The 13,810-nt window shown below is 47.0% G+C and overlaps 1 protein-coding gene across 1 annotated transcript; it reads right to left on the reverse strand.

Moving 5' to 3' along the window:
* Window positions 1-262: 262 nt before the first annotated feature.
* On the reverse strand, window positions 263-8,140 carry MTMR11 (myotubularin related protein 11). The gene is made up of 17 exons (XM_030327578.2): window positions 7,842-8,140; window positions 7,391-7,481; window positions 6,852-6,973; window positions 6,568-6,628; window positions 6,267-6,409; window positions 5,718-5,796; window positions 5,451-5,586; window positions 5,114-5,201; window positions 4,869-4,957; window positions 4,659-4,783; window positions 4,201-4,267; window positions 3,885-3,955; window positions 3,170-3,336; window positions 2,698-2,871; window positions 2,264-2,446; window positions 1,472-1,765; window positions 263-1,007 (listed from the first exon to the last, which is right to left on the reverse strand). Exons 1-17 carry the CDS (start codon window positions 7,905-7,907, stop codon window positions 861-863), a joined length of 2,103 nt encoding a protein of 700 aa, XP_030183438.1. The 5' UTR covers window positions 7,908-8,140; the 3' UTR covers window positions 263-860.
* Window positions 8,141-13,810: the final 5,670 nt, after the last annotated feature.

Below are 13,810 nucleotides of genomic sequence, written 5' to 3' on the forward strand. Positions count from 1 at the left end.
CTGCCTATCCCCTTACTTCCTTAAGGACAATATGATGGGTACCATCCTTTCCCGGTTCGCACCCACCCCTTTCCTACCTAGGGTCTTTTTAATGTTTATTTGTTTTTGAAAGAGAGGGAGACCGAGAATCCCAAGCAGGCTCTGTGCTGTCAGCCCAGAGCCAGCTGTGGACCTCACACTCAAGAGCCAGGAGCTCATGACTTGAGCACAACCAAGAGTCACATGCTTTATTGACTAGGGAGCCACACAGTCACCCCTTACCTAGGATCTTTTATTCAGACGCAAGAGATAATGTCAGCAATGTGTATAAATACTGTGCTTTAATGAACTCCTTAAATAGAAATGTCAGTGTATAAAATACACAATTGGAAGAGACAGTGCATCTCCCATACCCACTGCGTGCCCATAGAAAACCAAAGGGAAGAAACAAATTGGAGTTAAGGAAGCAGCAAGAGGAGGTGAGAATGAGGTCTGTAGGCCATCGTGTTAAGACTGATGGACAGCATCTCTCACAATTTAACAGCTGGATATCCAAAGGGATAAAATTGCCCTGGAAAAAAGGTAATCATGTTCTAGAATGCTTTTGTTTCTTAATTCCTCAAACCACAAGAAACCTATCTTGAACCAAACAGGACAGGGCAAGAGTTGGAGAAGGTTAGCACCACACACTTGCAACAGAAAGGTCAGTGAGCTTGTTGAGTGCTGGAGTGTCAAAAGCTGAGACAGCAAGACCAGATAAGAAGAATCAGAAGGTTAGAACCCTTCCTCACTCTGGACCACCCTCTGCCATGCCCATAAAACAGACAGTAATTAAGGGGCACCTGGGTCGCTCAGTCGGTTAAAAAAAAAAGACAGTAATTTCAGCGGGATTGGGAGAGAATGGTATTTGGGTCTCTTTTCTTGGAATGATCCTCAGGAGATATTCTTGGTGTCCATTTCCTTAAAAGCTCCTGAAGATGGGATAGCTCATCCTGGAGGCCAGAGATTGTGGGAGCTGAGAGGCCTTTCTGGGGAGGGGGTAAAGAGAGGCAGAGAGGAATATTATTGTAGCTCTAGCTCCCTGTTTCTGAGATCTCTGTCCACTACTGGCATCATTTTTTTTTTTTAAGTATAATTAACTACAACATCCTATTAGTTTCAGGTGCATATTCTAGTGATTTGGTATTTTTATACATTACCAAGTGATCCCCATGACAAGTCTAGTTACCATCACCGCTGGCATCTTTAATTCTCTCTTCCCCCTCCAGCTATGCCTTAGGTTCTACTTGATCTGAGCAACAACCATCTGCATCCCCACCACATACACACTCCCAAACCTATCCACTTGGAGTCCAATAGGAATGGTACTTCACTTCTCGATCTCCCCAGGCCCTTGCTTTTCCACTCCTAGAAACATTTACTTTCTCCTGAAACATCTGGCTTAGTAGTCAAGCCCATTCTCCCACTCCCAATCCCTGTCTTCCCTCCTCACCTGGACCTCAGGCCTTCCCCTCAAGTAGCAGCGTCTCCACAGCCTGATCTGGGGTCCCAGATATCCAGGCAGCAGCAACCCCGGGGGTAAAGGGCAAGCCCCCCAATGTGAGGGGAGCCCCCACTCCTGATCAGCCAGGCTTTCAGAGGAGATAGCTGCTCGAGGGAGCCAACGAGAAGAGACTGCCAGCAGGGAAGGATTGTCCCGCCAAGGACAGAGCTGATTGAGGGGAGTCAGGGCCCCTCTGGAGAAGAGCCACACAGAACTGGGGGGTCCAGGAACCATGAAGCTTGGCTAAAAGGAAAAGAGAAATCAACTGGCAACCTAGAAACTAGATGACCCCACTTTCCTCAAAATGGGTCAGGAAGGAATGTCTAACTGCCACCTACTCACACTGCATTAGTGATTGAACTACAGGCCTCCCCCTGAGAACTCTATCTTCTCTCCTCATTAGGCTTCAAACTTCAAACTAGGCCTCAGGTCTTATGAAAGTCAATTTTAGGGAAACTTGTAAAATGTGTGTAAGAGACAAAAACTAATAAAGATGAGGACAAGAAGGCTGCCCTCTGTGCTATTCTAGGATTTCTGCCTAATCAGGAATGTGAGGGTGTCAGGAACCCTGGCACTGTCATGAAGAGCAAAACATGTGACAGCTACAGAGGAAGTGTGGGGCAGCTTTCCCTGGGGAACTCAGACATGAGTTCATGGGAACTGTGTCTTTGTACTTCTCCTTGTCTAATAGGATGAGCCTGTGAGAAAGGCAAAGGAATTTAGGAAGTGTAGACATCTCACCTGCTGTCTGGGAAGCCAGGAATCTGGGCAGTGTTCTGGGTCATAGCCAGGATTATGGAATTGTAGTATCTGTTCACTGTTGTAGCGTAAATCCCAGTCCCAGACAGATAGCTGCGAGTTAACAGAATTCCCAGCAGGGGGTTGGCAGTACCCTGGGTTATAGATTTGTGTATAGGAGTTGAACTGGACAGAGAAAACAAGAAAAAGGATGGTAAAACAAATAAAATAATCCTTTTCCCAAGTCTGTATAGAAATCATGAAACGCTCACCTCTTCCTCTGGGAATCAGATGTAGGGTGAAAGTCCAGTCGTGAGAATGGGCACCAACCTCCCCCTTTCCCATCCACAGACCTCACTTTCCATAAATTAAGACTAAACTTCAGAGGGTACTTCTCAAGGAAAAGAAAAGACAAATCAAAACTGGAACTCACTGACCTGTCCACCCTGTTTTCCACGCTCCCAGGGAGTATCTCTCAGGAATGTGAGGGTGTCAGGAACCCTGGCACTGTCATGAAGAGCAAGAAGGAAAAACTCTGAGAATTCAAACTCAGCTGGAAACTGCTGGAGGAGCTGCCAGACACAATCAAGGAAGAGGAGAAACACTGGAGCCTGAGAAGGAGGAAATTAAGAGGTTAGGAGGGATTGTGGGCACCTAAAAGAGGAGGATGACAATGACGAGGGACGAGAGACACAGACAACAGGGCCACTAAGATCAGGGAATGGAAATCCGATTGAGGGTAGTAGGGAGTTGTGGTGCTTCATTCATCTAGGTCTCCCTTCAAGCTTAGCCTAATCTCAGGAACCTTCTAACCTGATTTCGCCTCCAGTGGATTATACTATATACTTTTCTCATCCCCTTACATCTTTGGTAATACCTCCCCCCACTACTCTCCCAAAATGATCTCACCTCTTCACTGGCTCCAGTTACCCCAAGTCGGGTCAGGAAGGGGTGTCCAGCTGCCACCCACTCTCGCTGCACTAGTGATTGGAAGCCAAGCAGTGTTCGGGCTTCAGGGACTGAAAGCAGCTGGACGAGTGAAGAGAGGAGGCCATTGAAATCACGATCACCGCGCTCTGGGTGATAAAGAGGGAGAAGGGACAAAGAAGAGGGGCCACGAAACTAGGGCAGAAGAAAATGAGGAAAGGAAACGTGGCAAGAAGAAGAGAGAGGTACAGAGGGTTAAAGTTTTGGTAGGTAGGATTGAGAGGGCAAATAGAAGAGAAAATAAAGACCTTGAATGATTCAGTCCAGACTCCACCTGGATTGAAATACCCAGCTTCACGTGCAGGAGGTAGAATCACAAATCTCAAACCAGCTTCTCCATTGTTCTTCCCACCCCAACCCCGGTCACCATCCACTGATGGAAGCACGAGAACAGAAGGTGAATAACCCTACTGTTAGGGACCACAAACTGTAGCAGCACTAGAGCTAGTAGTAGTACTACTACTGTGAGGCACAGGTAGCACTGAAGAATGATTTAGGTAGGGCCCATGGGTAGTTCCTAGTAACAGGATAAGGTCCTAGCACTAGAAGAGGACAAGGAAAACTTCTAGGTCTCCCTCCCAGTTGGGTGAGTAAAGGAAAAAGGAAGGAATGGAGTAGGTTAACCCAAGAAACTCACCTTGTAGTACTACAGAGCGAACCCTGGATGTCACTAGGACTGAGATGTCACTGGCCTTTCGAAGACAAGACCTAGTGGGGCAGAGGAGAAAAAGGAGAGAAGAATGATAAGCCTGGAGGAAGGGAGTGATGGGTCATGGGATGGAATAGACGCAGACTCCAAAATTCCGCCCCTTCCTCCTTCTAAGGAGCAGCAAAAAAAAAGAGTCTTCTTGAAACCAAAAAGAAGAGTTAATGGAAGGCCATTTAGGAGTTCAAGTTAACAGAAGGTTGGGGAGGGTTGAATTATAAAACATAGCTAGAACATGAGACAGTACCTGACATAATCCAACCATCGTGTTCCTTCCAGGGCTGAGAGCCATTTCTCCTCAGCTGCAGATGAATCTGAGAGAGAGTAGAGGGGTCAGAAGGACAAAGAGATTGGGAGAACTCAGGATTCATGATTCAGGATCTGCTCCTGAGGCTACTAAAATGAATCATACATAGTTGTACAACCTTGTAAATGTAATAAAATTAACCAAACACTTAAGATGGGCGAAGGGTGGGTTTTATGGTAGGTAAATTATATGTCAGCCAATAAAGCTGTTACAAAAAAGAGAGAGGATACTTTGAGGTCAGGAAGACAGGAAATCTGAGTCTGTGGGAGATGAGAGTGGAATAGAAAACGAAGGATTGGGCTGCAGGGTTGGTTACTCTTCTGTAACAGGCAAAAGGGTAAAAACCAGGTTAGGGTCAGCAGACCTGGGATGGAGGTAGGGCCCAGAGGTTATCTCACCAGGCAGGCAGAGGGCCCTCAGCCTCAAGTGGGCAAGTTGGACATCTGCAAGACTAGGCAGCTCATCCACGGTGTCCACCAGGACAACATCTGAATGCCCAGCCTGAAGCATCGACTCCACTGCTCTGGAAGGGAGGGAGTCACAACGTAAGGGAACGAATCTGCCCTGAACCTCCAACCCTTGATTCTACTCATCAAACCTTCCCTCACCTGATATCCTCCTTGTTAGGGTCGCTGGCTGTATAGAAGCCACCACAGCGGAGAAGATCACTGCCCCCAGGGTGATGCCAGGACAGACGCTTCAGATGGTGGGAGGTTAGGATCACCATGGGAGAAACTCCTAGCCCCACCCTGTCCTGCCCCCACACTGACCTCCCTCAACAATGATCCCCCCTGACCCCTCCCTCCCCCATAATCATCTAATCCCAAACCATCACCCTGGTGCTTATACTGACCGGTCCACGGCCCTGATGGAAGTGGCCAAAGGCTCTCCTGACTTCACTGTCCAGGGTTCGCTTAGGGACCCAGAAGTAACGGGGGAGGCTGTGAAATTGAGAATGTGTCACAGCTTAGCTCAGTGACCTCGTTATAATGCAACCTGTCATTATCAGGAAGTTGCTTAGGAGGGCATTATTCCCAGGAACCTCAAGTTTGGAGATCTAGGTGGTAAGGGGGAAAGCTTTGTGGATGTCCTTAGAGGCTGGAATTTGTGGGAAGTCCTAGCTTTAGAGGATCTAAGAATTGTGGGAAGATTGGGAGGGCAGCAGGGGTTGGGGTGGACTTGGGGATCACCTGGTGGCTATGTCGAACCTCTCATTGACGGTGCTGACCCTCCAGCCCCTGGCCCCCTGCTTTTTCCGCTCAGCCTCCCAGTCTTCTGATGTCTCCAAGAGGGGAACAGGTGGTTTTCTGGACCCTGAACTCTGGCCTAGGACAGGAGTGAGGCACAGAAAAAAAGGAAGAGGAACCAGAGAGAGCTTCTCAGCTCTTTTGTCTACAGCCAGCCTCTGCTCTCTCAGATTCTTTACCTTTTCCCTACCCTAAAGCACCCTCACTCACCAGCCTTGCTCAGGGGTATCCCTGCATACTGTTGAACTTGACTATTCTGAGCTCTGGCTTGAACAATGGCCATGGTCACCTGTGGAAGAAAGGACATCACAGCCTTCTGGCTCAGACTGAAGAAGTGTAGAGGATGAAGTGGAGCCCATGTGTTGTTCAACTGTCTTTGCCACCAGTAGAGACACAGGACAACAGCAAAGACAGTTGCTGAGGAAGGGAGCTTCCACAGGTCATGGGGCCTGGGTTCAGGAGAACACATCCAGAATCACGGAACCACAGAATGTGAATTCTGGGAAGAATCTCAGGAACAGTCTCATCCAGCCCTCCCTGTTTTTCAAAGGAAGAAACTTGCCCACTGTCACACTCCTGATAATTGGCAACCCCAGGGCTAGAATTCAGGCCCCTTACTCTTGTGCTTTTAGCCTCTCCTTGAGGAGAGAAGCAGACAGAATGATGAGAGGGGTTGTAAAAGATAGGGCAGTAGTGGGAATACCAGGGAAAGGATCCCCAAGGCTCTGAAGAGGAGTCTTTGAGTTGAAGGTCTCTTACCTGAAAGGCTTGAGGCTCTAGTCCTCCAGCCTCAAAAGCAACTCTGAGCAGCCGGAAGTCTCGGCCATGAATGAGAATCTCCTCAGGGATAAATTTAAGTGGGGACCCTGGACGGAGGAGCTGGACTCTGGACAGGCCACTCACTGAAGTCAAGAGTTAGAAAGCAGTGTAGCCATTGGTCAGAAGTCCCTCTACAAGGAAGTCTTCCGGCCCATCCCACTCCATCCCTGTTGCCCTCGGAGAATTGAGAAAGGGTGAGCCCCCAGTGAGCCCCTTCACAAACACCCCACCACCCACTTACCAGCCTCTAATCGCCCAATGTTGACCAGGGCAAAATCATATTCGCTGCTCAGGGGAGTCTCCTAGAGGAAGCACACAACTGATGCCGAAGACACCTGAAATCTTGCTCATTGTCCTACCCTGGCAACCCCCAACCTCCCAAGAGATAATCCCAACTGACCATCCCTGATACATTCAAAAGACAGCCCTTAAGCATAATTCTCCCTGTCTCATTTGTCTAAATCCTTCTAGACCCCCCAGTCCATTTCTCACTAACTGTCCTTTCCATTGCCCTGTCCATCTCACCTGACTCCGCTGCCATCCACAAGGCTGGAAGGTGACCCTCAAGTTGGTGCAGATCAGAGTTCCAGGCAATTCAGGTTCCAGCCCCTTCCTCACCCCTGGGGCCCATGCTAGGATCTGCTCCCCTACAGGGGAAGAAGGAAAGCTAGGTTATGACTATTCCCAGTGTCGCCCACACTGGTATACACCGACTCTTCTGAGACAGGAGGATCCAAAGAGGGAAGATTAAGATCCTCCCCTAACCCCACTAGAAAGAAAGCTTAGGAGGGGATCATTTGTATTCTTTTATACATAGTAGGCACTCAAATACTTATTGGATAAGTAAATGAGAAAAAGAGTAACAGAGTCCAGAAAACAGGGACCATCAAGATCCATGTTCCCAGTCAGCTCTGGACAGGGAAGAGAGCCAGCCTGAGGCAGAAGCACTTTGAGTGGGTAGAAGAATACAGAGGTATCTTTGGTGAAGTTTGAAGCAAGATTTGAGCAGGATAGAATTTGGAAGAGTCTTTGCAGGTTGGAAGTATTGAAAGGGAAGCTACTACCTGGGAGGCATCCAGAGGCCACGTGACCGTCAAGCTGCCGACTCCTGGGCTCCAGCATCCCAGTCCTCTGGACACACTTTGGACCAGAGTGCTGCAAAGGGTGTAGGGTTAATCCCCAGGCCTCTCCAATTCTGGGACCTGGGATTACCTCAGCAGCCACCATTGGAGGCCTACACTCAGGCTCTCAGGGGAAACTGAGATCAGTGGCTGCCAGGGAGTTTAGGACCCAGTTGGCAGACAGTAAAGGGAGGGGCTGGTTAATGGGTAATGAGACGATGAACTTGAGACTGTGAAAAAGACAGACCAAGTTCCATCAACCGAAGTTGATATGGGACCACACCATCCTCCTCTAGATCTTTTTCCTACCCCTCTTTTATCTCCCAATCCTCCTCATTCACCCCCTCCTGCCCACGGTCCCCTTCCCTCCCAAGCCCAAGTTTCCTCTCCTTACCCCCATCTCTGGCTCCTCCTTCTGGGGGGCGATGTTGAAACTCTGGCCCCGGCCCCCCCACCACATTTCTCTGGCTCCATCCGTGGACAGAGCCGTGAAGGGTGGGAAACCTTTAGGATGCTCAAGCCCTTTGGGGAGAGGCTGAATCTTGTAGTTGAGAAGAGGTAGATGAGGGAGAGGGGCAGGGGGACAGCACTAGGGTAAGGAGCGGTTGTGGTGCTTGGAGCTCGATTAGGGGTCTCTTGAAAGGTGTGTCCAACCCAGCCAGAGGAGGCTCCTCGGAAACTTCAGTCGACTCTGGAGAGGGCGGGAGAGATGCCCAGCCCCTTAAAGGGGAATACACACAATTTTGGAAAAGTGGAGAGAAAGTGGAGGAGCCTGGAAAAGGTGAGGAAAAACTGGGTGACTGGGGGAAAAAATGCCCAGATTCATTACCCCAGTCCCAGATCTTATGCTTTCTGTTCATGAGCATTGGAAACTATTTGAGGGGAGCAGTAATGCTGAATATTAACCTGGGATAATTTGGGCTTAATTTTTTTGTCTTCTTAAAGGGCGTGGAGAGGTGGGAGGAATGCAAAAGCAGTTCGGGCCTCTTTACTGCCTCACACCTGGCAAAAGTAGTAGGAAATCGGACCTCAGGGGAGTTTTGCCTGAGGGGGTCCAAGAAATGAGGGAGTTGAGTTAAAGCATTTTGTATATTCTTCTCCAGAGAGCATTAAACATACCTCATGTGGAGGGTGCAGTGAGAATATTGGGGAGAGAACTTGAAATCTCTCCAGGATGCAGACACAAGTACAGGTGTGTTTACATGCAAGTTCTGGGTTTGGGGCAGGCCCAAGGAAAAGATCTTACCCCCCCCCACACACACACCAGTGGGAAACCAGAGCCCATTCTAGGTACATGACCCCTCCCTGCAACCCAGACACCAGATCTCCAAATTAATGATTCATGTTTAGAACCTTGAAAGTTGAGGGCTGAAAACCTCTATCAGTTCAACATACCCACCCACCCCCACCTTACCCCCCTGTAACTAGAGAAGCAGAGATGGGTGGGGAGGACCCTAGGAGGGAAATAAAGGAACTGCAGCTGATGGTGCCTGGGTCGGAAGCAAAAATCTGCATTTAGATGTGAAAAAGACAGGAAATGAAATACAAAGTAGGGGTTAATGAGCTGCTGTTTTATTGATTTTGAGTCTGTACAGAGGTAGCAGTCCTTAGGTGGGGGCCCCAGTTTTTCCAAAGTGACACTCAACTCTCCTCCCCTCAGCACACACACCCTTCCGGCCTCGGCTTTAAAAGTTCCCTGTCTTGGCTGCTACTATGGAAATAGTGAGGATATTATAAGACAGGAAGTTAATTTGGAACAAAGAGGCATACACCTGCTAGGAAGGTGGCCCAGAAGCCTTATTCTAGAAGTCCTAAAAGCTACCAAGCACCCCCAACCCCACCTACTTTCCATGCGCCTCAATCTCTTGGGGGAAAAAATCCTTCCCAAGGTCTCTTGCAGTAGGAAGAGCTGTGTAACCACAATTTTTAAATCCCATTATCCACTTTCCTTCTCCCCACCACCCTGCATTCAAGAGCCTCATTCTATTCTTTAATATTTTGAGGTATAGCAGCAGCAGAGGAATCCAGTGGGAAAATATCAAGGGAATGGGAGGAGGTGGAAGGCAGAAAAAAGTGGGTGACTTGGATCAGCGCAAGGAATGCAAAGGGGCGGCAGCTGAGGGCGAAGTCCTAGGAGGACCATCTCTCGGTACCCCACACACTAGTGGAGGTTTTAGTGGATGGAAGGAAGGATGTAGAAGCAAGGGGCTGTATCAGATTTTTCCATTTTCAGAATCCTGGTCTAGCTGCAGGTTTGTGCCAAGAGAGAAGGCTGCTGGGAGGGGCAGCTGGAGGAGGGAGGTGGAGCTGAGTGACTCACAAGATGAGTCACAGATCCAGTTATAAGCACAGAAAGAGGCCAAGGTCCTCCCCACCCCCCACCGCTCTGCACGTTACCCTCGGCCAGCGTCAGCCGGCTTCCGTTCCCCTTTTCCACCGCCCCTTACCCACGTAGCCAGGGAAGGGCGGTGGCTTGGAGAAAGTCTACGTGAGGGACTACGTCATAAGAAGTTTCATTACTCAACTTAAGTACAGGGGCAAAACACCCTGCGATTTGCAGGCTGGGTATCCACAAAGTGAGAGGTACAAGAGTGCCTGGACAAGTCACTGAATCTGCAGTTGAAGGGCCTCGGGGGGAGAGGGGGAAGAAATTGGAAAAATCTGGGGTGCAGGTGATTCTGCAGGCCAGGAAGGGGCTTCTAATTGTCTTCTCACGTGTGTCTGGGGCACTGACTGCTTGGAGAAAGAAGAGGACACAAAGTCCAGAGTAACTGGTGTCCAAGGAACGCAGGGACAATCATCTTAGAATCTCTAATGGGAAAGATGAAATGGGACGAACCTTAGATGTGTGGTTGTTTAGAAAGGAGCAAGAATGGCAAAAGCTAGGTTCTCAGAGATCATTCAGAACCAGCTCCATTTTTCCTGCCTAGGTGTCACCTCCCAAGTGCATAATACGAAGTCATGGCTGATTTTTGTTTTATTGGTCTGTGATTAAGAAACTGAGCCAACAGGAGAGGGCTCTGTACAGCACCGAGTTTAACACCATCCCCACTCCATGAAGAGATTGAATCTTTAAAAAAATGTTTTTATATAATGTTTTTATTTTGTTGATAGAATCCTGTATGAGGGAAAAACTTTTGATTAAATTTTTTAACTCTCAACAAAATGAGCGCAGGTTAAGGTAGGAATCTGGAGGCCTATCCTATAGTATACTTGCTGCATCAGGGCTGGGGTGGAGAACGTAGGGTGGAGGGGTAGCGCTGTCTTCAAAGGGGAAAAATAACCCTAAGTATTTCCCTTCTCCAATAAAAACCTCAGTAGACACCCCCCGTGCCCTGGATTAAAGGAACTAAGTGCACTTATTTAAGCCTGAGAGATACCATCCCTCAGCGAGGGTTACGGGATCTGCCTCCCCCTTCACCCACGTACCCTTCCTTAACCAAGGAATTCTTGCTCATTTTGGGCCAACGTAACGGACCCCTCTCCTCCCTTCTCCTGAGCACAGTAATTGCATGCGCCTACCTCTCCCCCACTCCCTCATCTTCCCAAAATACCACAAACCAACCAGATTCTGTTTTCATTCCCCAGGCATTATTCCTTCACCCTCCATCCCACACAACCCCCTCAAAGAATAAAGCAAAAACAGTCTACTCATCCCTATAGAAAAACATCCATGGACTCAGGGTCCCTCATCCTTAGAATGGAGAATTTTTTTTAATGCCTCAATAAATAGTTACCTTCCCAAATTAAACAAAAATAATTTATTTCTGAATAAAAAGCCATAGGGCCTAAATAAAGCCGTTTTACCATACTCACCCCTAGGCCACCCCCAGAATTTCCACGGTTTTTATTTGAAAAGAGGCCAAAAGGAATTGAGATTGGTTAGTTTATAAATCAAAACAAAAACAAACATGACACAAAGTTTCTGTTTTTGTTCATTTGTCCTCAGTTTTTAAAAACAAAAGTATTAACTAGAATCTAATAACAAATCAAACCCAAACACAGCAGTCCAGTGGAGAATCAAAACTTTCCTGGTTTTATTCTCTGGGAAAACCCCTGGTCTGTTTCCACTTTTATTGGTCCAGGCCAGAATCCTATGCGGTAGACGGCACCTATGGGAAAGCAGGGTGAGTGTGCAAGGTGTGAGCTGGAGCCACCTGTTGTTCGGGTGCCCTCAGGGGACAGTGTTTCACGAGGTGGTAGTCTCACCAGTGTTGTTCTAACCCCAGAGATGGAGTGAGGTGAGCAAGGCACTCACTTTGGGCACAGAATTTAAAGGGTGCCCCAAAACTCAATAAACCAACCTACTATCTTAGTGCAGTATTTTTTGAAAATCAAGACCAACGTAAAAATTCCACAGTATCAAATCCACTAAGTATCAAAATTTTAAAGATAGGATTCAACCTGCTCAATTCAGCTTATTTCCCTCACCCTAATCTCAGTCCCGTTGGATTCTGTCTTCAAGATTTTGGTATTTTATTCATTATGGATATTTTTGCATTATTTTTGAAACACTGTGTTAAAACAGTATTCGTCTTAATTACTGAGTTTTTCAATACCCCTTACATTTTGTACCCAAGGGAAGTGCTCATCTCCTACTAGTCCCAGCCCTGTCCAGAAATATATACATCCCCTCCTTTGGAACCTATCTCCTTTGACCTCATTGCTTCTTTAAAACCATCCTATTTTCAAATAAAAGCCTAAGTATTAATAGCTATAGGAAATTATTAAATCAACAGACATCAGATTTAAAAAATAAGTGACCTTCAAGTTTGCTGAGGAGAGAGTAACCTTGCTAAACCTCCAATGAAGAGGATGGTCTTGATGGGCTTTGTTACCAAGGGGTACGGTGGGATGACAACTTTCCTGATTGGGCAGAAGCAACATATGGCAATTACAGGTCTCCAACACACACATCCAGCCCTCGTCCGGTTTAGAGCAAATGTGGGAATTACAATCCATGAGATGGGTTAGGAGTACATATCTCAAAAGAGAAATCCACGTACAGAAAAATAGCCCCAATTAACACTCTGGACACTTAAGTACACTTATTCCCCTTCTTCGTATGCACCCAGGAGTGTATACAATTGCATAGTTGATTTTTTTCCCCCAGAAAAAAAAAGAAAGAAAAAGGAAAATTGGCCCAGGATAGGTTCTCCAGTTTAAAGCTCTTAGAAATGGTGCTGGCCAGAGTGAAGGCTGGCCAGATTTGTGCTTTGTGCAAAACGCAAAGGGGCTTCCCCTTCTGTGTCCATAGGCCCACTCCACCCCCTGGGGAAAAGGGTTGAGTCAGGGGAAGGGGGAAAACCCAAAGAACATATCAGCTCATTGGGAGGAATCTGTGATCTGTGGTTACAGTTCACTAAAATATATTTCTCTAACTACCTTTTTTATAAATTGCCCCTAACCCCTACCCCCGCGTTTTAACATCAATCCTATTATCAAAAATATGTCTTCTTACAAAGTATTTTTTTAATTATTTTAATAAACTAACCACAGATTAAGGTCAGCTATGGCTTAACAAAAGAAGCCGGGATGTTAAGTTCATTCTCCAAAAGTAGAGAGGAAGGAGAAGGAATCACTTAAATAGGAAAAAACAAAAACAAAAACAACCACTTTTTTAAAACGTTTTTGTTCACTGGGGTCTTTTTCTTTTCCTTAAAAACAAAAAAGTCAAAATAAGTTGCTTTCTACAGAAATGCAGCAGCAGAGGATGGTAGTGTTCTATTTAGGTTTTTGGTTTTGTTTAAAACAGTCCGGCCAGAGGTCTGTCCTGCTCCCACCCTTCCCGGGGTGCACTCAAACCTCACTGTGTGGTTATTGCTAAGTAGTTACAAAAGGATCACCTGTGCACCCGCTGCCTGGAGAAGATTCAGCCCGCACAGCTGCTCTTCTTGTCACTCCTCCCTTCCCCAGAGGGAACTTTTTTTATTTAAATAAAATTAAAGTCGTTTAAAAAAAAAATCACAATCTTAACTTAGCTGAGGCTCAGCCCTCAAAAAGGATGAGGAAAAGATAGAGGGCGATCAGCAAGACTGTTTAGAAGGAAATAAAACTCGAGAGGAAAAGGATTCCCCTTTTAAGTTCTTCCCTTTCCCATCTCAACAAACCAATTTCAACTAACCCCCTCCTAATAAGCACCTGTGAGCACACATTACTGCCTAGTCTTTCCAGATCCTTCAGGAGGAAGAATTTATCCAACCCTAATTCCTACCTTAATTCAAACCAATAGCAAATTTATCTAATTTCCCAGTTTCCCTCCACACTCCCAACTCCACCGTCATGTGCTTTTTTCCAACCTACAAGGACTTTGGTCTGTTTTTTCTTTTATTGACTGAGAACCTCCTTTGCCTGCCCCCCCCC

This window comes from Lynx canadensis, chromosome C1, assembly GCF_007474595.2.
Source record: "Lynx canadensis isolate LIC74 chromosome C1, mLynCan4.pri.v2, whole genome shotgun sequence".
Classification (NCBI taxonomy): Eukaryota; Metazoa; Chordata; class Mammalia; order Carnivora; family Felidae; genus Lynx; species Lynx canadensis.